Source organism: Micropterus dolomieu, linkage group LG08 (assembly GCF_021292245.1).
Source record: "Micropterus dolomieu isolate WLL.071019.BEF.003 ecotype Adirondacks linkage group LG08, ASM2129224v1, whole genome shotgun sequence".
NCBI lineage: Eukaryota > Metazoa > Chordata > Actinopteri > Centrarchiformes > Centrarchidae > Micropterus > Micropterus dolomieu.
The window spans coordinates 14,324,055-14,348,644 of NC_060157.1; the positions used below are offsets into that span (position 1 = coordinate 14,324,055).

At 43.5% G+C, this 24,590-nt stretch overlaps 2 protein-coding genes across 3 annotated transcripts in view; both read right to left on the minus strand.

The window, feature by feature from the left end:
- LOC123975879 (zinc finger and BTB domain-containing protein 46-like) overlaps nucleotides 1-3,548 on the minus strand; it is a 39,042-nt gene extending 35,494 nt beyond the window's left edge. For both annotated transcript variants that reach the window (XM_046057678.1, XM_046057677.1), the window contains exon 1: nucleotides 3,316-3,548. In XM_046057678.1, coding sequence (XP_045913634.1) covers nucleotides 3,316-3,534 — 219 coding nt within the window. In that variant the 5' untranslated portion in view covers nucleotides 3,535-3,548. The remainder of the gene's footprint in view (nucleotides 1-3,315) is intronic.
- Nucleotides 3,549-3,566: 18 nt separating this feature from the next.
- On the minus strand, nucleotides 3,567-23,345 carry LOC123974712 (zinc finger and BTB domain-containing protein 46-like). The gene is made up of 4 exons (XM_046055559.1): nucleotides 23,306-23,345; nucleotides 4,111-4,334; nucleotides 3,607-3,939; nucleotides 3,567-3,572 (listed from the first exon to the last, which is right to left on the minus strand). The coding sequence occupies exons 2-4, from the start codon at nucleotides 4,294-4,296 to the stop codon at nucleotides 3,567-3,569; spliced, it is 525 nt and encodes a 174-aa protein (XP_045911515.1). The 5' UTR covers nucleotides 4,297-4,334; nucleotides 23,306-23,345.
- Between the last annotated feature and the right edge of the window lie 1,245 nt (nucleotides 23,346-24,590).

A 24,590-nucleotide genomic window follows, 5' to 3' on the forward strand; every position in this document is an offset into this window, starting at 1 on the left:
AGAGAGAGAGAGAGAGAGAGAGAGAGCGCACTTCTCATCAATAAAGAATGAAGCAATTAAACTCATCTCAGACTGAAGGTGCCCTCTCTCCTTTATGCCTACTGTATTCCTTCATGCAAAGCAACAACTGGACTTCATGAAACAACATCCCCACCACACATACACACACACACACACGCAGTAACACTATGTTTGTTCTTTCATGTTTAACTTCAGTAATCCTGCATCCCAAATGCTAAAATTGACCTTAATAGTAAAACTAACCCTAATCTGTTGACCTACAAATGATCAGTTATGTAATCAACTATATTATCCTGAATGTTTTCAACAATGTTCAAACCCAGAGAAATCCGGCATTTTATTCGCTGAATTTCACGCCATCATATCCCCTTTACCCACTCTGGTTGCTATTACTTCCTGGGAAGTACAGGACACGTCAGAGAGCGGGGAAGGAAGTCTGCGAACGTGACTAAACGTGATGTGAATAAAATTTTAACGCGCCACCTCGCCCGTGAACATGCACGTGACTCAGGCACGTGACATGCCTGAATCACATCAGATAGATTTTCACCTGCTATGGTGGTTGTTTATTAACAGTGAAGACATGAACAACTCCCATGATCCCACGCTACTTCACGCCGTCATCAAACTACTCTTTTGTTATTGTTTTGGTGTGAGAGACCCCCAGCGGCAGAAATGACATCCTGTGCGTTTAATAGAGTAATGGCTGCATTCCATTTAGGTGTGTCACATTCAGGGTCCTGGTATTGTTGAGCCTGCAGTATTACTGTCATGGCTTACTGGGACACTTAATGGAACAGGACCACCATTAGCAGAGCCATCGTTAGTCTTATTAATTGGCATACATCATCAAAACAGTGCAGTGTGGGCCTGCTATTGGGAGGGATAATCCAACAACCGCAGCCTTTGGACATTTTATATATATATATATATATATAAATGCTCAATAGAATTAGGCATAATAATGCCTATTTCCTACTTTTTATTTTAATCCCTTGGTTCTTCCATATGCCCGTAATTTGGATCTTCTACTGCAGGTGACAAAATCCAGACTTAAGGAGACTTAAGACTTAAGTAGACAAAACCTCAGAAGCCCCCAGAGATCAGGTGTACTTTTGAGCCTGTCTTAAAAATCTTTCATTGTAAGAACTTATTGGCATCACAATCACAACCAAATCATTACACCACTCCCATGTTCAGACTCCATTTATGACCTCATTAAACCTGTTCAACAATCCCCCATACCTCCGTTAAACCCACAGGAACCACTGACTCAACACACAATAGTGAAACATATCCTGGTTGTCATACACAAACGTCATGTAAGCCCACTGGTAACATGATATTTTACTGCTAAATGACAAGGTCAGCCCTCTGAAGGAGACCCAAATAGTTGATGACCTCATGATACAAAGACTCTTGTTCCCCCCATACCCCGTGCTTCTTCATTGTGAGCCCAGTCCCGAAACCCAGTTGAAAGTGGGGATAAATGGATGTCTTTTGGCTAACTTCAGGTGAGCCTACACCAGCAGCAACACTAGACTTCCTCTAACCTTGCAGTGAGAAAACACTCTCTTGGTAATGGCTGCTTCACCTCAGCCAAACTAAAACTCTACCTTCCACCACAGTACAAAACCATAGAACTGGCCAACAGGCTTAATAGTGCCATTTACATTGTAAGTGTATGCGGTAGTACATGTGTGTGACTCTGAAGCTCAACACAAGATGTCCTTGCGCAACATAATAAGGTCAGACTGCAGGTCAGAAAATCTGGGACTTAAGACACTTGGAGCTAAGCAGACAAACCCTCATAAGCCTGATGGTCTGTCTTCTCCGCCTTTCTTTTTTTGTCTCTGTTTTTCTTCTCTTTCGCATTACCCCCTCTCATCTACCTCTCCCTAAACCCCAGAGAGAGAGAAGGGGGAGGAGCCTGTGATGGCGAGGGCGCACTGGTAATCCGTGCAGTGACCCAGGTCAATTCAATTATCCTGTTTTCTTTCGCTGCGCGACGTGTGTGCCCATTTCGCAGCCAACTCCCTTAATGCACCCAGGATTAGCTTCTCTTACTTTTAATGATCTACCTATCGACGCCTTGGGCCTACCAGTGCGTTTGCACACACGCAAACACACACAGTTAAGTGTTTTCCATGTATAAGTTTTGAGTGTAAAGGAATTTGCTAAACAATTTGGCATGGCTGAGGATCAAGAGATTCTTTCTCAAAATAAATATATGTGCTTGAGTGTGTTTGTGTTTTTCATTTTGTTGTTTATGTGGGAGTGAGAGTTACATAAACTTCAGTAAGAAGAGGATTTATTATCCACCTGCATTTACCCAGGCTTCACCTCACACCTCCAAGATTTGAGATAATCATCTTAGGCCTAACACATTAGTGTAGAAGCTCGCTAATCTCCACCCCGGAGGAGGAAAAGAGGTCATTTTACACTAGTAAACTGTGCGCTTATCTGACACGCATAGAAATATCCAAGCAGGATTCAAAGACTTAAGAGCATATGTACTGTGAAGTGTCATGCACACTGCAACAAAGCAGTCTGATCTCTTGGTTTGAAAGCACAGACAAATTAGATTCTAGTTACCTAATTAACTAATCTAATCTTACTCACTAATTACTCACAGGATAACTAAGAAGGTGCCAACAATACAAAACTGCAGCAACTCTGGGGGACTCTAGAGCCTCAAAGTCACCAAAGAAGCACTGCAGAGTCGTGTGCAGGTCTTATTTTGGCCTGCGTCCATCCATATAATTTTGAGAACCTGTTGTTGTGAAACTAAACTAATAATCTAACCAACAAATCCACTCTAAAAACAGTATTCAGACTTTAAAAGACTTGGCTTGCTTTCACGATTGCTGTGAGATGACCCAAATCGACTGCACTGTCAGTTTTGTCTGCGTCACAAGAAAAATATGCAGTAGCTCTTTCCAAAGACAGGAGACAGAAAACACTATAAGAAGCAGGTTTTTCAGTCATACCTGGGATTTCCTGTCCGTTGTAGTTCCATCCAGCCACAGCCAGCATGGAGGGCAGGGGAGATCCAGGCCTACTGTCCCTGTCTCTCTCCCTGTCCCGCTCTCTATCCCAGTTCCTCTCAGCCTGCTGGGTAATATGTCTGACCGTGTCCTTGTTCTTCCTGTTCTTCCTCCGCCCTGACCCTGATAGGGGTTGCCAGGGACCCTCTCCACCTCCTCCAGCAGCCCCTCCAGCCCCTTGTTCCCCCTGGCTCTGGGCTGCCCCTCTGGGAGTGTCCCGGGGATGAGAGGAGGAGGCAGGGGACACCTGTTCCTCTTTGACAATGACAGGCCTGTAGTCGTGTGGCCAGGAGGGCTGGGAGTCATGGCAGGCTTCCTCCTGGCTCTCGTGGCTCTTGGGGGGTTCTTGGTCCTCCTTGCCATACGTGCTGCCTCCCTCGTGGCAGCTGGCAATGGCAGAGTCCCCAGAAGAGTTGGCCGGGCTGGTGCGGCGTGCCAGCCAAGGGGAGGTGCTGCGACCAGACATGATGGAGGCCAGGGCTTCAGAAGCCATACCCACTATCCCTCCCCCTCCTCCTCCTCCTAAACCCGCTCCCGCAACACCCCCTGGTCCTGCTATTCCCACTCCTCCTCCACCTCCTCCGCCTATGCCAGCAGCAGCGACAGCTCCCATCTCAAAGTCGGCCAGTTCGTCAGCCATCTCAGAGCGGATGCTAATGTCTAGTGCCGCCTTGATGAAGCTGTGGCAGGCCTGTACAATGTCTGTCATCTGCAGGTAGCTGGCGGCTGACATGACCTCGATCACGTTCTTACTGGTGAGGGCGAGGTGTGCTGAGTACATGAAGTCCAGAATGGCTTTAAAGCCCGTCGCTGTGACAATGTCTAGGTGAGTGACAGTAGTCTGGTGGTGAGGCTCTGCCCCCTTTTTAACCTGAAGGGTGAAAGAATACAACAGTGTATTCTTGTTTATTTATCTCATGCAGGATAACACAAGTTCTGACATCGCTTTCACAACTGGAAAACACACAGAACAAAACTACTAGGATATGAGAGAAAAACAAGTGCTTCACGATCTCCCTTTAACCGTGTAGCAGTCCCTTACCTGGCAGTAAAGAGTCTTGAAGTAGCGTGAGGAGCCCAGGAGGACATTCTTATGGGCCTTGAAGATCTTTCCGTCCACGATGACACAGGCATCACAGAGGATGCCGTGCTGCCTCTGCTCATTGAGCTCTCTGAGGAGCTGACGGTAGTGAGAGGCGATCTCCATGTCCTCCTTCCTGTTGTTCATCTGTGTAGCTGAACAAAAGCCTCTCCTCCAAACATCTGCTGGGAAACGACAGAAGACAGGCATGACATTAACTACAGATGTAACATCATGAAATTTCATAATAGTATATTGTACCATTAAATGTACAGTATGGGAATACGATTGCGCGGCAGCAGAAATGATACAGTGTAGGAGCAAGGATATTTAAGCAATTTTGTAAATTTCTCTGAAAGAAAACAAGATCATCACATTCAAGTATTTCTCCTTTAAGTCCATAAACATGGTTGATGGCCGTAGCTATGCTCAAACCCTTTGCTCACAATGTTGGTCTCATTTTCATGTGAGGGGGTAAAAATAAGCAAATTTAGCTGAAGCAGTCCTTTAAAGACGAGCCAGGGTAAGGATATCTCAGTAATGACTGTGACATAAAAACAATGACATCAATAGAAACCACATCTCAACTGTCGTAGTTTGATGTCTAAAAACAGCCCAGTAACAAATAGTCAAAAATCTCTGTGTTTAAACCTCTGACAGGTTCATTTGTGTGTGTGCGCGTGGGAGTGTGTGTCTGCGAGAGAGAGAGAGAGTGTGTGCGTAAGCTCATTAAAAATGTCAGTTTAAAAGCATGACACTTTCACAAAACAGTTGAGAGGGAGAAAAACACCTCATTTAGAACAAACCACTTTACCATTAAATTTATCAATAAACACAGCCTCAGTTCCTTGTTATTTTTTTTCCCCCATCTCTCCTTCGACTGAATATTCAATCAACTGCCTAGTTAAGACAGAAATTCACTCTTGAACCTTCACCTCAGTGTTTCTGATCTTGCACAGTTCAGTCTAGGTTGTGAAGACAAAGTTTTTCTGAAGACTACAGAGAAAAGACTCTTAATGACAATTTGTGAAGCTGCTCAACTGTCAGTGAATGAAGATCCAACTTTTCAATATTCATTGACAGGATAGTGTGACAGGCTTACTGGCATATTGTATTGTTAATCTTACAAAATAAAAGCCACAGGAAAGCTCAAGATTTCAACTTTTACAATATTTTATCCTATAAAGATTCTTAACTTTGGGCTCACAAATACTGATCTAAGATGTGAATTTTTTTCCTGGACTAAAGATTATTGCCTGTGTTTTTTCTCTGTACTAGTTAGACGACATACAAGAGGCATTTTGGTGGTTAAGGCCACAGAGAGAGCAGAATACAAGGACACGAAGGAAGATCGCTATTTTGAACCACTCAGCGAGGTGGTGAAAAAACAAAGAGAAAACACATAAGCACTTGCAAACAAAAACATACACACGGGTGCGGGGTGAAAGAAGAAGACGAACACACTCACACACACGCAGGCAGTGCATTAGACAGAACATTAGCAGCCGCCGCTCCCGCTCTCGTCTTGGTGAGGGCTAAATCGCGGGGACGCAGAGTGTTACCAAACGCAGCAGTGATTTGTTTTGGGAACGCCACAGCTGTCAGATCTCGTGGTCCATTCTGAGAGATGACAGCTCGGGTTGGCCAAGGTGACAGCAGCGTTTGCTCGGGGGCCGGCACACTTCAGGTCATGTTTAGCAAAGCTCTGCTCAACCTGATGGCTTGTAAGATCAGATAAATCCACAGTGTCTCCCACGTCCACTTGGACAAACACACCTCCTAAGAACAGCAGTGGACGAGCGGATGAACTGATGGAGACAACTGCTGAAGCTTTTCTTTCTCAATAGAAAATAAATAAAACTGCCTGGGTCTGATCAATTCATGGTTACCTCACAAGTGTTCACTTTGGCTGACGTTTCTTTAAGTCATAGAAATAAAGAATTGTGAGGAGGAAGAGGAGGGACAGAGTCTCAAAAGGCAAGTTTCCACGCATGTTTTTATTCTACAGCTCACACGTTTCTAAGAAAAAAATATAATGGCAGTCTAACCTTGAGATATTCTTTCCTTTCTGTGTTGCCCTGATAGAGGTATTGAGAGTCTTCACCTCTCACCTTTGGAGACAAACCGAGCGGCTTTAAAGACACAGCAGCTCACCTCCTCCTCTCTCTGCTCTTCTTCTCCCAGGGCCACAGGCACATTTAATTGTCTGGCCTGTTCTACAGTATAAGCTCCCACTCAAAGCCACATAAAACACAGAAGAAGTCATTTATTCTCTGAGAAAAAGCTCAATACCCTGCTATTCCTTGTTTTTTCCTGGGTCACTGTGCAGCACACGCAGGTTAGCAGCCCCCATATGAAACATGTATCTATTGGCAGCTCAGATGAATCAGTGACAGAAAGCCAGCTAAACCAAATCAACAGCTGGAACAAGGCTGCCATTGCTCAAATGTTGCATGGGTCAGGCTCCCACAGCTCTCCATGTCAATCTACTAGGCTATATGTTGCCAGTTTTTGAAGTCCCAGGATGAATGAGTAACAACAATAACAAGCACTCAAGCAAACACACAACATGCTACTGATAATAACAACTATTTACTCAGCAGCAGAGTGGATGAATTTAAAGAGAAATTTGTCTCTGAGATTTCTGACTCTGCTCCAATATGATGGAGGGGAATCGAATTTAATTTGTGGTGCTCATGGCATTGAACATTTATATTAAAAAAATAAATAAACAGCAGCATTTCTTTCCAGTCCTAATTACTCAAGATAATTGACAGCACAAACTGTCAATAGTTTTCAGGGACTCTTTCTTGGATGTTTTTTGGAAAGTAGTACCAAAAAACATTGCATTCCCCTCTATTGTATTGGGGTGGAGGCAGAAATCTCTAAGGGATAACAAAATCTGGACAAATAATGGACAAGTATGTGAGAAGAATTTTTTTTTTTTTTTCATACAACCCTGTTATGCAGTAAAGCGCAAACCTTGACAATTTTGGTATTGTTTAGAATTTCAAACAATCCAGTGTGAGGGAATAGAGTAAGTCTTTTAACTGGGACTAAAGTTCATTAGCGCAACTTTTCATTCTCTGTGGTAATGCGTGTCCAAAGAGCTAATGATAATGTCAGTGCGGTACTGCACTCCGATGCAGGAGGCCACGTTTCTAAGGGAGCATTAGAGTGTACGTTTGTGTGTATGTGGCGTGTGTGGCTAGGATTGCACCCAAAGACATGTTAAATGGTGCCTCAAATTTAACAAAAACAATGTTCAGTGGAGGGTAAAACAACAGAAAAGGAGAGAGAAAGAGACAAAGAAAGGGAGAGGTCTAATCAGATTTATTGCTTCAACAGACTCAGATACATACTGAGTTAGTAGTTAGGCAGAGAAGAGGAACTTTAATGGAGTGCGCTTTGACCTCTAAACTCTGTGCTTGCCTAATTGGCTTGTTTAATTTCAGCATGTCCAAATCCCTCCTGTCAAAGACCCCTTTTTCAGAGGAACCATTCCCAACGCTACCCCTACTACAGCACATAAACACCCACAAAAACCTCTCCAGTGTTCATTCTGGCTTTTCATTTCCTCAGAGAGCTACTCCATCTTTCCCCATGAGCTTAGACCATCAACAGGATCCAAACCCCCGCTCCCTCTACAATGCGAGTACAGCCTTGATTTATAGCACACTTTTTTTTTTCCCCAAATACACACTTGACACAAGATGGGAGAGTAAGATAAAATGAACTTGTCAGACAATCAAGTAAAGAGAGAGTGGCAGAGACTTTTGTGTGTCATCCAAAGCATTAGTAGTCTCACCAAGGCTACAGAAACTAAAGCCTGCTTTCAGGATGTCACAGAGCAGAAAAAAAGCTTTTCATCCCTCTATGAAATTTCCCTGCAAAAAAAAGCAAGGAAAAAGTCATCAGGAGGCAGGTTGACAGTCTGTGAGCGCTTATTTGTGGTCAGAGTCGATTGTTTCAGTAGAGCATGCCACCAGAGCTCCAAGTCCCTGTCACCCTTCTGAGGCCAAATCAAAAGTGAATGTCCTCCTTAACTCCCCCCTTCCCTCATACAAAACCACACATGATCAACAGCCCTGTTCCCCTCATAACACACACACACACACACACACACACACACACACACACACACACACACACATATCCTGCCCCTGCCCCAAAATACACAAACACATGCAAGAACTAAAAAACACACAAGTTCACACACTTAACAGGGCCGTCATGGCATCACACCCGGTTTGTCCTGGTCACATCAAAGCAAAGTCACTTTAGGCCCCAGCCAGACGACTAAAGAGATCAGACGTGTGATGGAGTGAGAGAATGGGGCTTCCTCCTTCTTGTGCTTCTCTTTAATGCAGCCTGTCCCTCCGAGCCACTTCTCTGCCTCCTTGACCGCACAGGACCGTGGGGAGACAGAGTGCAAGGTCCTTCTGGATCAAAGGCAGAGCGATACTTTGTTTGTACGGGGGGTTTAACATAGGCAGCTTTTACAGCGGCCTCATGCTGTGATTTCGCGAGGTATTCAAACAGACCACTGGATGAAAACATTTCAACGCGTGAAACATTTTCAAGCAGGATGTTAAGACATGATTACCCAACATATTTTAGAATATAAAACTCACATGCAGCACACTCTCTCTTTGGTAGCGCCTGTCTTTTGATTCACTGCTCATTAACATTCGTGCAGGTATAACTGCTGCAGGTTCCTCATATGTTAGCAATATCCAAACAGTTTGATACACTTGCAGTTATATTTATTCTGAATTAAGGGATTTCCAGTTGGTCAGGGCAAATTACCATTTAGTGGCCAGTGGGCTGCTTGCAAAATTGCCACCCTCAGCTAATCACACTACATTCAAATTGTGTTCCTCTGCTCGACAAATGTAACAATTCTGCTCATTATTTGATAAAATGGCTTTGGTTGGATGAGCATGTCAAACTGAGAGTTCACAGAGCCTCGCATGTGAGTGATAAAATAAATAAATAAAACCCATTACTAAGTAAAGAGCAAAAACAGACTGACATGCAGATAGAACTTGTGCAGCTAATGGACATTTGCTGCAAAAATACCAAAGAATATGTGCATTTTGGGTAAATTAAAGATCACTGACACAAATTTTTTGCCATCTCTACTGATGTTTTAATTCACTCTCACTGCTCTCATCAGCATTGTTTCTAGCAGCAGCAGTAGTTTTCAGCAAAATAGTTTTAAAATGACTGTATGCTATCCTCCCAGTACACAGTAAACAGTGGAGAGACACAGTAAGTGACTAGCTAGTAAAGAGTATGGAGCATTTAGCAGCCGAAGAGCCAGGAGTTTTTGGAGACCAAAACAGAGCTAAAAGACAGTGGACACATTCATCTGGTGGTCAAAAACACAACTCCAAATGAATGCTAATCTTGCGCTGTTGAATGTGTAAATAAGTAACTGTTTGCTAACTCATTTGCCATATCCACTTTATGATGTTAATAGTATGAGAATGTTATGTTTGCAGATTATTAGGCTGCATCTAATGGCCAAAATCAGTTATTGGAGATAAAAAAAACCTTCTCCTTATTACACATATTAGGCTACAGTTTGTCATTTGACCGTACTGTTCTGAATAGTTTGACTTGTCTAAGCACAGTGCTGCAATAAATCTCCAATCTTTTGCACCAACACATTATCTGTTCATCTCATTTTTACCTTTAAGGATACTCTAATAGCATTGAATTCCCTCCTTTTCACATCTCTACTTTTATCTTGGTCCTGTCGTTGAAAATCAGCAGGGAGGATGCAGTAAAAACTGGCCAGAGATTGAAGAAGTGAATGAATGTGAAGAGGAAGGAGGAGGGAATATCAAGTCAGGATTCAATAGCCAAGAGTTGGCATTTATGTTGTCAACCATCCCAGCTTCATGCTGCAGCTGCAAAATTTTTATCAGTTAAGCTAAAAAAGCAACACGTTCCACTTTGCACATTCTCCAGCAGAGACTTGCACCAGCACACTACCATATCATAGCAGGCAGTTTTCAGTGGTAAAGGCAAACAGGTTGGCAGGTCTGCACTAAATGAATTATATATTATGTAAACCTTTCAAAACAAAGTGAAATAAATTACGTTAGCCTAAAAAACATATTAAGAGAATCTCTGACATGGTGTGCTAATATCTATGAAAAATTAAATAGGTACAGGAAGAAAGAACTGGTCTGCTTGCAAGTGGACCTTTTCCCATATAATGAGAGAAAAATACTGGAAAATGACAGCATGCATAAGTGGAGTTAAAATTATATTCAGCTGGACAATAGAGACACTGTTCTTCGAACACATGACAGCATGATAGAGGACAGCCATTTATTCCTAGTGTAAAATATACTAGTTCCTCTACATAAAATGAAAGTTGAATTAGATTTAAAAGTTTGCTAGTATTATTTAAGTCCACAATAGAATACTGCATGTGTGATAAATGTTACTGATGTCAACTGTGTTGCGTGTGGGTGTGGGGGTTAGGTAAGGTCATTGTGAAAATGGGTTGAGGTTACACAGAACTAGAGCAAAGGGGAAAAGTGAAAAGAGAAATAAGGTAAAGAGTGGAGCAAAGACAGATAAAGAACAGTGAAAACCAGAAAGAAAAGGGAGAGCAGAATCACAGAGACAGCAAGGCTAGAAAGATAGAGACAGAAGATAAAAAGAGGGGGAGACAGGAAGAGAGGGGAGAGTGACTCAGGCAGCCAATATTTTTTAAACAGCTTTGCTTCCACTCAACTGGGCATCAAGGCCATTATCCCGGGGTTAATCCCCAATCCGACGGAGCTGGCAGCCTTCCGGGACAAGCCAGGGTGGCAGCCCATCACCAAGGCAGGCACGGACAAAAACAACACGCACATACTCACACTTGTGCACACACAGCCAGACACAGACAGGCATGCAAGCTGCAATTAGAATAAAATAACACAACAAAGCTATTAGCTGTGCTTCTTTGCCGTTTATTTTGTGTTGAAAATAAGCTACTGTTCGTATTTGTCTCTCATTTTATCTCTGCCTCTGACTTCTTCATATCTCCCTGCAAGTGTTCAGGTTGCCAGTCCCCCTTGTTTCTTTTATCACACACCCTCCATCTGTCCACCTTTATTTTCTCCACTTCCCCACCAGCTCTAATCATGCCACATTTTGCACCTTTACCTCACTCTCCCTTTCTCTGGCTGTGCTCTGCTACTTTGGCCATCATCCAGGGATACAAGGTGGAGGAAGAGATTGACTCAAAGAAGGATAGCCATGTCATGTGGAGAGGGACCAAAGAGGATCCAGGAGGCTTAGGGAGACTTAGCCCCCGACTCCCTCCCCCCATATCCCCCTCGGTCCGTTCCTACATGCAACACCCGGAAACAATACCTGGAGCCTCCACATCTGCACTTGAAGACCTCTGTGCGGCTCATCTTGCTTTTTGCACATGTTCACATTCAGTGCACCTGCCAAAATATCTGCCTCTATAACCCTCCCTTCCAGCTTATAACACTAATGTGTCCAATAGCAGCTGCAGGCCTTCTTTGTCACCTTGTCCTCTCACCTTAAGTGTTACGCCTACAGGGATCTTATGGAAATCCAGCCATTGTAAGGATGGACTAGGATCATCCCAGAGTGACCAGAAAAGAGTGATGTTTTAGCGGGACCACTAACGGCTTAAGCTTGATTTATACTCCTGCGTAGGGTCTACGTGCGTAGCTACACCGTAGGCTACGCATGTAGCCAGGCATTTATACTTGTGCGTCCATGTGTCCGTCAATCTGCAATTACACCCCCAAAGTCAGTTGGCAGTAGCGCTACAGCGTCCACTGTATTGACATTCGCCAGCCGAGCAGGCTAACTTCCAGTTTAGCCGTCCATTAACGTGAAGGGGGGTAAAATTGTAAATGTGCGGCTGTTTCAGCCTTTTCAAATGTTATTGACTGAATGGATCACATTCTGATAGTGAAACGAGTTATTTCACTCGGGTTGTGACGGTCAAATATATTGAGCCACCGTGTTAAAGCTGCCGTTTTGGCCGCTAGTAAAAGTTACTTCAAAGCACGGACACTTCCTGTCGGCTCGGAGGCATTGCAAGGCTACCCAACCGACCAATCACAGAGCTTACGGTCCGTGTCAACTCGACGTGTAGTTACATTTTTGAGGAGGTGCACGTCAGGCTACGTCGTATGTGACGGCGTAGGGTAGGGGGCTACGCAGAAGCTACACCGTCGATTTGATGCAGAAATATAAATTGCACTTTAGTGTCCAGTGACCCACAAAGAGTCAGTCATACTAGCTTAAAAAAGGGTGTGAAATGCCATATCACCCCATCTACCTTTTTGTCTTTTGTCTGTGTCTTCCTCTTTTACACTTGCGCATGTGTGCTTGTATGTGTGTGTAGTTTCTGGGCTATCTTTCTCTCTAGGCCCCTAAGCCTGCTATGTCTCCCATGGTAGCTCCCTGACTGACGACCCGGGGCTTAGCCTAAATTCTCTCTCTATTAAAAGCTGTGAAATGCAAATAATGAAACATCTCATTACCACTGTCGGAGAACCCAAAATGAAAGGAGGGGGAGAGCGGGAGGGAGGAGCGGATGAGGAGGACTGTTAAGACAACGAAGCGGCAGGAGAAAGAGGGCCGTGCAGGAGGGAGGGAGGGAGGGAGGGAGGCAGAGGAGGGAAGGTGAGAGGACAGGGAGAAACGAGAGTGAGAGCCGGAAATAAGGGAGTGGAACAAGAGGAGGAAAGGATGGGAGAAGAAAAGGGAAGGGAGGATGTGAAAAGGGGAGGGGAGGGGAGGAGAGGAGAGGTGAAGGGATGGGAACAGATAGCCAGACAGTGAGTCTTTTGTTTGATGTGTTGCCGTTTACATAGACTGCAGCCAGGATTGGCCACCTATGCAAACAGGGGTGGAGCCCTGATGAACTGTGAGTTAGGAGGTGTCATTCAAATGCCAAACGACCAGCGTTGGAATCTTCCACTTATCTACTTCATACTAAAGTTAAGTGTAAAAACAGACCATCAGTCAACAGCTTTTCATTGCAGCTACAGCACAATCACAAGTAATGGAAGTGCAGGTGATGTATAAGCTTTTAAAAAGAGCCCAAAAAGAATATGTGTATATGTACGTGTGTTGAATAATCATTTTATTATGCCCCAAGAGGATTATTAGTTACTGAGTTTTACTTTTTATCATTAATCACAGCAGAACTACCGCAGCTATATACCAATGCGTGACAGAACTTCTCCCTAATTATTCAGATTTAAGTATAATTTTAAGACAGGAACGGGCCACTTCTTTGAAAACATATCTGTGTGGTACAGGGAAGTGAAATCACCTACAGGAAGTGTCTGTATTTGGTTATGCAGGTGGGAGGAGATTGGTGGTAGTGGTAATGGTGGAGGGGGAGGAGGAGGGGTGGGTCCCCTTGTGACAATGACCACATCACCTTGTGTGGTCTCCTGATGTACAACCCAGTTTCATCACTGGAACAGATTGGAGACTCATCTGCTGATGTATAAACCCCTGATATCATGAGGGAATTCACGGGAGGTGGAGTTTTAAGGTGCAACATTGTCTAACAGCAGGATTAGTTCCTGACTTCTGGGAACTCTGCATGTCGTGTAAGGGTTTTTTTTCTGGTCACAGACGCATCATATTTTTTAATCTTTTTGCTTTCCTTACCAGGGATAGTGTAACTGCGGGGTCAGACAATCACACGGACTGCATAGAGTTTTACTGTACTTGTTGGGAAGGGAAAATAAAGACAAGCATTCAAACTACTACTTAAGCTATCCAATACATTTTGCCGACAGACTTTCTAGTTTCAATTTTGTGCTTACAATATACACACTCAAGACACCCAAACAAAGTATGTGGACACCTGAAACATTTCACCCATTTATGATTGTTGAAAATCTCATTTTGAAACTGCGGGGATGAATAAAATGCTATAAACAGCCTTTCATTTTCTGGGAAGGTTTTCCACAAAATTTTAGAAGGGATGCAGGATGCAGTGGTGTTGGACGATAAGGCCTGGCTCGTAGTCGGTATTCCAGTTCATTCCAAACGAAGTTGATGGGGTTGAGCTCACAATTCTCTAAATTGTTGTAGCAAAATTGGAAGCACACTTATCTAAAATATCGAAGCAGGCTGAACTGGAACGAAGAACGAGTCATTCACAGTTTGTCCATGCAAGTGCTGTACTTAAGTACAATTTTACCATACGTGTACTTTATTTGAGTATTTCCATTCTGTGCTATTTTATATTTCTACTCCACTACATTTAATGGAAAAATATTGTACACATAATAATAACTAGTATTATTATTATCTGCGAGAGTAGCCATTAAGTATATTGAGTACTTTTAATTTTGATACTTTAGGTACATTTTGCTGATAATATTTCTGTAACATTATTACAGAACTTGTAATGGAGATTTTTTCAGAACATGGCATTTTTCTGCTTTAACTTAAGTAAAGGATCAGAGTAGCCAACTTCTTCCACCACTGACAATAAGGGATTTCAACTCACATTTGGGTGAGCTCACTTTCAGTTTCATGCCCAACCTGTGGGATCATCTGACCGCTTATGTTTCTTTACAGTGAGAAAAAAAGTCCCATGCTGTAAAAAAATGAAATTTCTTTTAATTCTCCCATATCTCTGTTGCTGACTTTAACATCCCTTTGCCTTGTCTACTCTGGTTTCACTCCATTTTTGTCATTTGGTGAATGTTTTGAAAAGCTCCAAATGGCTTTGTGGCTAAAGTGATGATGACAATATAAGGCTCTGGAACAGCTCAAAACTCACATTTAACACCCACCCTGATCTCTCTCTCTGTCAGCAAGCCACTGAGAGAGAGAGAGAGAGAGAGAGAGAGAGAGAGAGAGAGAGAGAGAGAGAGAGAGAGAGAGAGAGAGGTCCAGACCCTTCCATAGGTCTTAACACAAAACCTGTCACAGCAAAAAAGCAGCGTGTCACAACTCAGCTAGACAAGACTGTACATGACTGTACCAGGCAGCATGTTCCCCTGCAGTTATAACAGTCACTGAAGCCACCAGCTACAAAGGTTTCAGCCAAGAACACACACACACACACACACACACACATACAAAGAGCAAGTGAAGAGTACTGAGGAAATGAAACAGAGGGTCACCGGGCGGAAGAAATAAAAAAAAAAAATGAGTGCATCATACAACAAGACCAGTCCTAAGTGAATAAATATCTGAAATGTCTGAGGACTAAAAGCTAATTGTTGTTTGTTAAAATGTGTGGCTTTTGAATGTGCAAGTGAATGACTGAATAATGGTGACTCACTGCGGGTGGCCAGTCGCTATCTGGTGCCGAGGCGGGTGTCCAGAGAGTGTGTCTGTGTGTGTAAGGGTAACTTGGTGTGACTGTCGCTCTGTCAGACAGCAAACAGAGGCATCTTTCTCAAATCCACACTGGGCCGCAGCTTACAATGAGCTCATGCAAAGAGGGGAGCAAAAAAGCTGCAGCTTAAGTGTGTACTCACAAGGACAACAGGCACACCCTCCGTCCCCCCAGAGCAAATATTAAAAGAGACTTCACTCCCAGCTAATTTAATTCACAAACACTCAAGAGCACACACAAATAAGGAAAACACATAATTTTACTATATTAACTTAGCCCATGACATGCAACATTCACTAATAACACCAGTAACTAGCGTTCCCACATCCTGAGCAGCACAGTGATTTACATATAGATAGAGAAGTGTTTATGAAAACACATTTGTATATAATAGCCCGAGGCTACATTGTCACTCATCAAGCTGATCAAAAAGCAGCCACTATACAACACTGATGAATCTCGGAGCGCTATTGCGAATCTGTCCTTCAAGAGTAGAAAAAAAGGAGGTGAGATAAAGGGAAAGAAATCAAGGGGAGAGGAGAGGAGCATCTAAATATAGAGAGACTCACATTTTTGGAGTCAGAAAAGAGACAGTGAAGGGTAAGAAAGAGGGAGGGAGACAGGGAATGCAAGAAGAAAAAAAGAGGGAAAGGAAAGTGAAGAGAGACGGGGAACAAATAAAGCAATAGAGATGGAAGAAGTAGCACTGAAGCAGCAAAAGAAGAATAGAACACAGAAGGAGCGTCAGTGTAGCTCGAGATCGATGGTTGCAAAGCCTTGGCAGGTTTCTCATCTACAGTAGGGTTGCTCAGTGGACTACGGAGACCTGGACATGGAGGACACTCAATTTTGTCTGCGAGAGTTCAATTTACCGCACAGTGCATCACCGCAGACGTTCATCAATACGTGGCATTGATACTGAAGGCCTGCCCCTTCAGTGATCTTTTTAGACATTTCAACACTGACCGACTTTACTCCTTCTCCTGAGTAAATTCTAGTACCAATCAGTGAAGATGCAAAATCATTGAAGTTCATTGTCTCCCTTGTTTCTGTGCTGTGCCTTGATTGGCTTTTCTGGGAGGGATTGCAGCAATTTACTGCTATATTTTCTAAAGTGACTCATAAAAACCCCCCAACTCCCAGCAGATTTCAAGTCAAGTTTCAAGCAAAGTTTCTTTTTGCCGAAATGGAACTGCTTAAAACAAGCAACTTTTTAATGGACGCTGGTGTGGCTTGAGGCTGAGGTGCGTCCACTGTGATTGACGAAGAGCGAGGTTTGATCGGACAAATGCCTCACCTGGATCCTCAATTTTATCCTGTCCTCTCCTCTTCTGTCATCCTTCTCCCCCTCCTCCTTATCTGTCCTGTCTTTTCACTCAGGGTGTGTTTACTCCAATGCGGTTTGACATTTGACTGTCACCTGTTGATTAACATGAACGGCTACCATGGCTTGCAGGCTTTTGGAACTATTGCTGCCCCCCCCAATCCACCCACCCGACGGCGACAGAAAGAACTGCAAATTCATGTACAGAAGTGCCACAGCCAGATATAAGAGACACAAAGAGGGAGGGAGACACAAAAGGACCACTGTGTAAACTCTCATGATCATGCTCACCATCGCTAAGGACAACACCCACCTTGGAAACCTAATTTTGAACAAGTTACACATTCCCACATTGTGAGGCAGAGCCAGTATCAGGTGTCCGTCCAAACCACCAACCACCAATCAACCGCCACCCCCTTCGTGACACACCAGCTCACACACCAAAACAACCAGGAGGGAGGTGAGATAGAAGACAGGAGGGAGGGAGGGAGGGAGGGATGCGTGCAGGGGTGAGAAAGTGAAAGAAAAGAAGAGGGCAAGAGAAAGAGCCAAAGAGAGACAAAGGCAGAGGGAATGACAATGAGTAAAAGGAAGAGTGGGGGGGAGGGGGGATAGAGGGGAAGAGATGAGGTGAAAAGCACATTGCCCGCTCACCATGCACTTTCACAAAGCAAAAAACAGAAAGACAGCAACAATGAGACTTCCATGTGTATGCATGTTTGCACGTGTGTGTGTTTGCATTTGTTTGCGCAAATGCAACACTGGAAAGAGCAGTGAGAAGGCTGTTGGGGGAGTTTTGCCCCTCGCCACTGAAAAGAGGATGTGAGCCTACTCACTTCTGTTCACATTCGGATTGGCTTCACCTCTGTTGTTCATAAAGGGAAGTATACTAACACAGGGGAGCTCATAAAATGTCCAGCAACAATGACGGAGCTCCCTTTTCACCACCGATTTGTAAAGTTAACATAATAATACACCAAAGGATGCGTTTTTTAAGCTCTGAAAAAAGCTTTTATAAATCAAAATAATCCAACTTCCCCTTTGAGACGTCACCTTCTAACCTAAAGAGAGGAGTTATTCTAACTTGGAAGGCTCACCTTGGCGGCTAAGACTGCATCAGGCCTCAGAAACCTGGAATCTGCCTCCATTGTTTTTAGCCGTTGCATTAATGGGGTGTATAAATATGAGCTAGGGTCAGGGGGGAAGGATAAAAATGAGAAAGAGAACAGGGAGAGGGTAAAAATGAGAAAGGGAGTAGAGGAAGGGTAAAAATGAGAAATGGAGTAGGGGAGGCCACAGGAGGCACCTGGCCCACTTACAGCAGAGGAGGGGGTGGTGGAGGAGGAGAGGTGGAAGATTAAGGAGTGGGAGGGAAAAAGAAAAGAAGAAGGTGGAGGAGGAGGAAAAGGAGGGAGAGGAGAAGACCTGGAAAAAAAAAAAAAGCGAAAAAGGTAGATGCAGCTCAGATGGAGCAGAGGGCACGGGGGTGAAGGAACGGGGAAAGGTGTGGAGAGAAAAGGAGGCAAGAAAAAAAAAAGAACAGATGAAATAATGGGAAGGGGGTGGAGGGCATAGGGAGAGTTGAGAGCAGGAGAGGCAGAGAGAAAGAGAGAGGGGAGGTGGGGGCTGGAGAAGAAGAGGTGGCCTTGTGATGCTGAGAATGGAGGTGGTGTATTTATGCGCGGGATGAATGTGCGTGCGTCTCTTTGTGTTTGTGTGTGGGTGTCTAAAATTATGACGAAAAACTAACACCTCACCCAAAGTATGAATAACCGACCACAACAGGCCAATGTAGGTTCAATCTCTTCTCCCAGCTCATTCGAACAGCCTGCCTATACCACTAATATCCCACTAATACCACCCACAGTCCTCGCTCCACCTCACATCAATGAATATTTCATGTCCTGATGGCACTTTTAAAGCAAAAACTAATTAGCAAATCCAAGTTGATCTGGCATTAGTCATATCAGGCCAATTAAAAGCCCAGTCCTACTGTACATGTTAATGGCAGCGAAGTGGAATAATTGTATGTTGAGCAGGGGAGAGAATGTTAAACAGGCCTTGTTAGCAGCACTTTAGCACTCTACCCAGAGTCCATGGCTGGATTACAAAACTCTACAAAGCAGGATAATGTTCGTCAGAAACACACACACACACACACACACACACACACACACACACACACACACACACACACACACCCATACAGAGGCACACGCACATCTTTGAAAGCGCCAAACGAAAACTCCATCTCCAACTCAATCCATTAATTAGAGTGTCGCCATCAATTCCATGGGGTCAGGTCTGATACTTATAGCTAAAGAAGAGAAATATTTCCAGGGAAAAATATGGTTTTATACTTCAGTAATAATATTAAACAGGGATCCAAATACTGGCAGAAGCTCACAGGTCAGATGTTGCACAGTATTGGTGGGAGAAAACCATTTTCTGCTCCACACGCTGTTTCGGCGGTCAGCACCAGTCAACACAAGGTTGTAGAGACAGTGTTTGTGTGGTATTGAGTAGAGAAAGGTGTTGGTTTGTATTTGAGTCTTTACAACCTTCCCTCTGTGTGTTTTTTTTAACGCAGGAGTTTAGATTGAGACAGACAGCACTGACACACACAGACTAAACTGTGCTGCACGAAAAAAAGAGACAGAATAACAAGGGCTAGAACTCTTTTGGAGTGGATGTCTGTTTCATCACGCCCCCTCCTCCCTCCCCCCTTCTCCCCATTCTCTCTCCTTCACATTCCCTCTTTTCCTTCCTCTCTCTGCCTTTCCCTGTCTCCCTTTCTCACCTGAGCTTTGATATGGAAATCTCTCACCAGCCACAGCCCGAGGCTAGTTGACTGTTTCTAAAGATGTATTTGCTCAAAGCCGCTCAATTTCTCATCAAATGCTCACACTGCGTGTATAAAAGACAAACTCTTTCACTGAATAACAACTAACAACCACTTATACTTATACAAGGCTTTCAGCAGTCTGCAAACAAAGAGGTTTTTCCAAGCCCAAACCTTCAAGTTCTTAATAGCTTATATACATTTGTCTAAAAAGATGGTGATCTTTCTGCAAAGTGGAGAGCTGAGGATGTCAACTACCTTGTCAATAGAGTACTTTGACTGAGCGTGTTTGTTTGTGTAGACAGTTCTTTGCCCATAGGTAATTATTACTGCATTAAGGATGCCCCACCTGAATATCTACAACTCTGGGCCAAATAAAGGGACAACTGGAACCATTCAAGGGCAAACAAAACTATTTATAAAATATTTAGAAATAAGAGATTCATTTAGAAGTGAGAAAGTGTGTTTGGGAAGACAAAGAGCTTCTGGTAAAAAAAAAATAAAGCAATAACCAGTCCCATGTCAGCTCATTACCAGGGAGTAGCGATATCAGTGGTTGACGTTTTAAAACATGCTGTATGACGTGATGTGTGAATCATTGTCACGCAAATCAATGTGATCTTTCAAAGTTTCAAAGCTAGAAGAGAGTGACTATTGGACTAACACTAATCAGGTGGACAGAACTTTAAGAATATTATTTCTTTCATAATTCCTGCCGAAATGTAAAGGTTCGAGCCAGAATATCATAAAACTTAAGGTGCTTCACAGTTTTAAAAACAGTTGATTGAAAATGTAAAGCTTTGAATATATAAAGGACATTGTTGCTTTCTATCTCTTCCTTTGTTCTTTCATTAACACCAGAAAGAAACCTAAATGAAAGGATAATATGTTCATGTTATCTATCTTGCTTGCAATACCTGAGGGGCGAAACTGCCACCATCATCACTCCACTTGTTGCAATATTTGTTTTGACAGCATCCGAACAACTGAAAACACACAGCATATAAAACCAACAATTAGGTGTGCATTAAGGAGGAACAGAAATAGGAGAAGGGCTGATTAGATTTGATGCACATGATAAATGTAAAAAATTCCAGAAAATAACTCATGATGCTGAGAAGCATTTTGCGATCATGAGGCTCTATTTGGAAAGAGCCAATCCGCTCCGCATTCCTAAATAAAAGGAAAAACACACCCTGATGAAACACACAAACCAAAATCCCTCATCTGTTTTCTCAGGAATGTGCGATCCAAAAGGTGTTTTGCAATATCAACAACTCCTAAGAATAAATTTCTGACATCTTGCCATTTCCACTGCGCAAACCCCTCTAGCATTTATTTTTAGCAACAATCAAATTATAATTGTTGCTTATGGACTTTCAATTTTTACTCTCCAGATTATGAAAATTAGAGCAAAAGCTGCAAATTACCTTCCACTTTAAAATTCAGGGACAAAAGAAAAGAACAAGAGAGCTTATTGCTTTCATTGACATCCTCTCTTGCATGCATATGTGCGCACACACATACTCAGCTATGAAATATTAACACCTATGTGAAAAGACATGCGGGGTGGTGGAGAGCATTTCTGTTTGTGTGTGGTTCAGGGTGGCGATGGCTTAAACTCACCTGTTCTCTCTGCTGGGGGGGGAGGATGAGCATGTCAGATAGATGGATAGGGAAGGCAGCTGTTATACACACACACATCCCCCACAGCATCCATGTAACCCCATGGGGATTAGGAACACCTGTATTCAGCACTGCACAATGAGCTATAGAAGCAGTTAAGCTATAAAGCCATGGGAGTTATTAGGGGATGGGGGATGGAGCTGGTTTGGATTAAGGGGTTAATGCATGCCAAACTGTCTTGACATGAAAATCAGACGTGAGAATGATAATATACACGGCGCGACAGAAAGAAGACAGAGTTGTCAGACAACTCCAGAGAGACGTGTCATGTAAGATGTGTACATGCAAGTGTAAACTGTTCATTTTGCAGTGTGTTAGCCAAACAGGTGTTCCCATTAACAAGTGAGCTCCGAGGGGGGATCGGGAGGAGAAAACTGGCAGAGAGAACTAGAGACAGAGAGATGAATGGAGTACAAGGTTGCTAACAAGGAACAAATGTGTCTTTATGAAGCATTTCAGCAACTTACTATACTGCTTATTGTCAAGTCATCTACATAAACACACACACTCTTGTGAGGGGGTAGTACACTACATCCCCAGGGTTTGCGTATAGCTGAAGCAGACTAACCTGCTACCACACAGTTCAGCCCACAACCTGCATGGCAGCACCGAGAACCACCTACATACCAGCAGGCTTATGCACACAGCGAAGTGTCACGAGCTTCAAACCTGACTACCACCCCAAACAAAGCTCATCCGTCTCATATTCACTGTAACAACCTCCACCACCTTCAACAAACACCAAACGAAAAAACACTGGCTTTAACTAAGAAAAAAAATAAAAATAAGGCAAATCTTACTCACGTATCTTGTTTAATCAATTCTAAAAGGTCCATTCATGAGAGATAACACAAGTGGAAAAGTGCTTCAAATCCTCCTTTGCAATCCCACAAGCAGCTAATAATTTTTCCATCTTTCGGCCGAGCTCGCCTACACTCCTCCTCCACTCATCCTTGTAGCTGTTGTCTTGGTCTGTATTATATTTTCCACGCGGAACACACAGATGGAGAAGGTGCAGACACACACACACACACACACACACACTGATGTCCACTGCTCTTGAAATGGTAATACTACACAGCCTCGCCTCAGGGAAGCAACCTCAGCGAGGAGGGGGGTGAACCCCACAGACACAAAGCATCCTGGGAGATGGCCCACACCAAGGTGCCATGGTGTGGCTGGCAAGTTGTCATGCCATGATAGTTGGGGATTGTCATCACTGAAAGCAGAGAAAAGCTGTATTCTGGACCGAATGTGCACAGTCGGACATATATGCAAACACACACACACACACACAAGCCTATAGTAATTGAATCACTGAATAAAAGACTTTGGAGGGTTTAACATGACAAGCACCGACCCTTAACTCTATAGTAGGAAGGACAAAACAACCAGATAAATCCAGTGAGGCCTAAGACAATTTGGAAAAAAATCAGTAGATGGTCTCTTAATCCCAAAGATCCAGTTAGCCATTGTCAAACAGAGGGAAATGCTTAGATCTAACTGGCTTTTACAGCCATAAGCTGGAAGGAATCAATCAAGCTCTCTAATCTAATCTAAAAGTGGCTTGCTGGTAGACTGCAAAGTTTCTCAAACTATGCAAACAAAAAACTACAAAAAAAAAAAACATCATTCTGATATAGGAGGGTTGGGGGATCTCCTGCAAAATGTGTAGTGGTTTAATTTGTTTAAAGTTAGTACAGAAATGGCTGAATGTCTTCTCAGCTGGTGGCTTCCACAGTACATTTACTATCATCTCCTCAACAACAAGGGTTTACATCATATATCAAAGTGTAATCATTGAAAATCGTTAGTTTAAGTTTGTCTGGCATTGTAAAAAAAAAAAAAGTTTGGAAACCCCCCCAAATGCAGAGAGAATCATTAAATCAAGAGTGGCACGGGTACTTTTACAGATCATCTGATGAAAACACACCTGGCTGCAGGCTGCACTGGAGGTGCACAGCGCTGCCTACGTGAATGGAGTGGGGTTGTTCCCCTTTCACAAGGTAAGCATGGTAGAAAATGGAGGAAGACGGAACTGACCGGTTTGAGGGCAGACACAGACAGCAGACACACACACACGCACACACAAACACGCAGCACGGGAGTCAGACAGAGAAGCGGCGAGGGAGAGACTCTTTCAGCTTCAGTCGCCAATAAACAGACAAGCACTTGACGCCACACTTTTTTAACTCTCACTGCGGATCATGAGGATCAGCGGCAGCTCAACAATTTAAAAAAAATACCCCAGAGCAGCATCTGCAAACAAAATCCCCCCCTGTCTTGTCTGGCACTCTAGGGTTGGGTGGTGTTGACGCAGCAGAAATTTCCAGCTGGAGAAATCCCCCTTTTGGAGGTTAATCGAGGGGAGAAGGAGGAGGGTTTAAGCCCTTGTCTTCCAGTCTCTGAGCACTTTAATTTTGAATCCCCTCCAGACGGCTGCACGGAGCGTCACCCGTATTTTATGTGTCACGATATCTGTGCATGACAATCCCCCCACCACCCAGCCGATGTGGCAATGGGCTGTCACGCTGCTCAAAACTTTGCAAATTTCGCCAGGATTTCATCAAACTCGATCAGCTGCGATGAAACCCAACAGAGTATGGCTTAATGTGTCTGCATCTAAGTGTCACATAATATACTACTTGAGCGTATGTTGAGAGATATTTCTAAAAGTACACTGAAAATAAATGTGTGCAGGTGCATGCCATTCATTCAAAATAATAATCTGCAAACTGGAAATGGATTTTCTTCCTGCGCGCTGTTAACAACACAGACTACCGTTACAAGTAGATTTACAAATATTCATTTAGTCCACTAAATATCAAATTATATATTTCATTTTAGACCAGTTTCGCTGCATATTTTAAAACACATGCCCAGGCACATTAGAAAGTAGATATCAATCGCGTTTTCCACCCACTGTAAGACAACTGTGTCTATTCCCTAATCAGCTTCATAGTGTGTGAAATGTACGAATCCCGTGAACGGATGACAGCTTCTCAAAATATCAACTCGCGCAATAGACAGCTGGCTGTCACGTATGGAACAGGTAGGCGTACTTTCAGACCGTCGCCTGCTCACTCGGTCGGGCATTTAGCTGTCAAAATACACTCATGCTGTGGCTAACATGATGCCAATGGACTGGAACAGCGGAAAAGAAAAACAGACAGGCCTTCATACAGCAGCTTCTCCGATGGTCAACTATTATAGTGCCA

Excerpts from the sequence above, each read along its gene's own strand:
- LOC123974712 (XM_046055559.1), bottom strand. The coding sequence starts at position 4,296 with ATGAACAACAGGAAGGAGGACATGGAGATCGCCTCTCACTACCGTCAG. Across the intron at positions 3,940-4,110 it reads TCAAGACTCTTTACTGCCAG|GTTAAAAAGGGGGCAGAGCC; the intron begins GTAAGGGACTGC and ends TTCACCCTTCAG.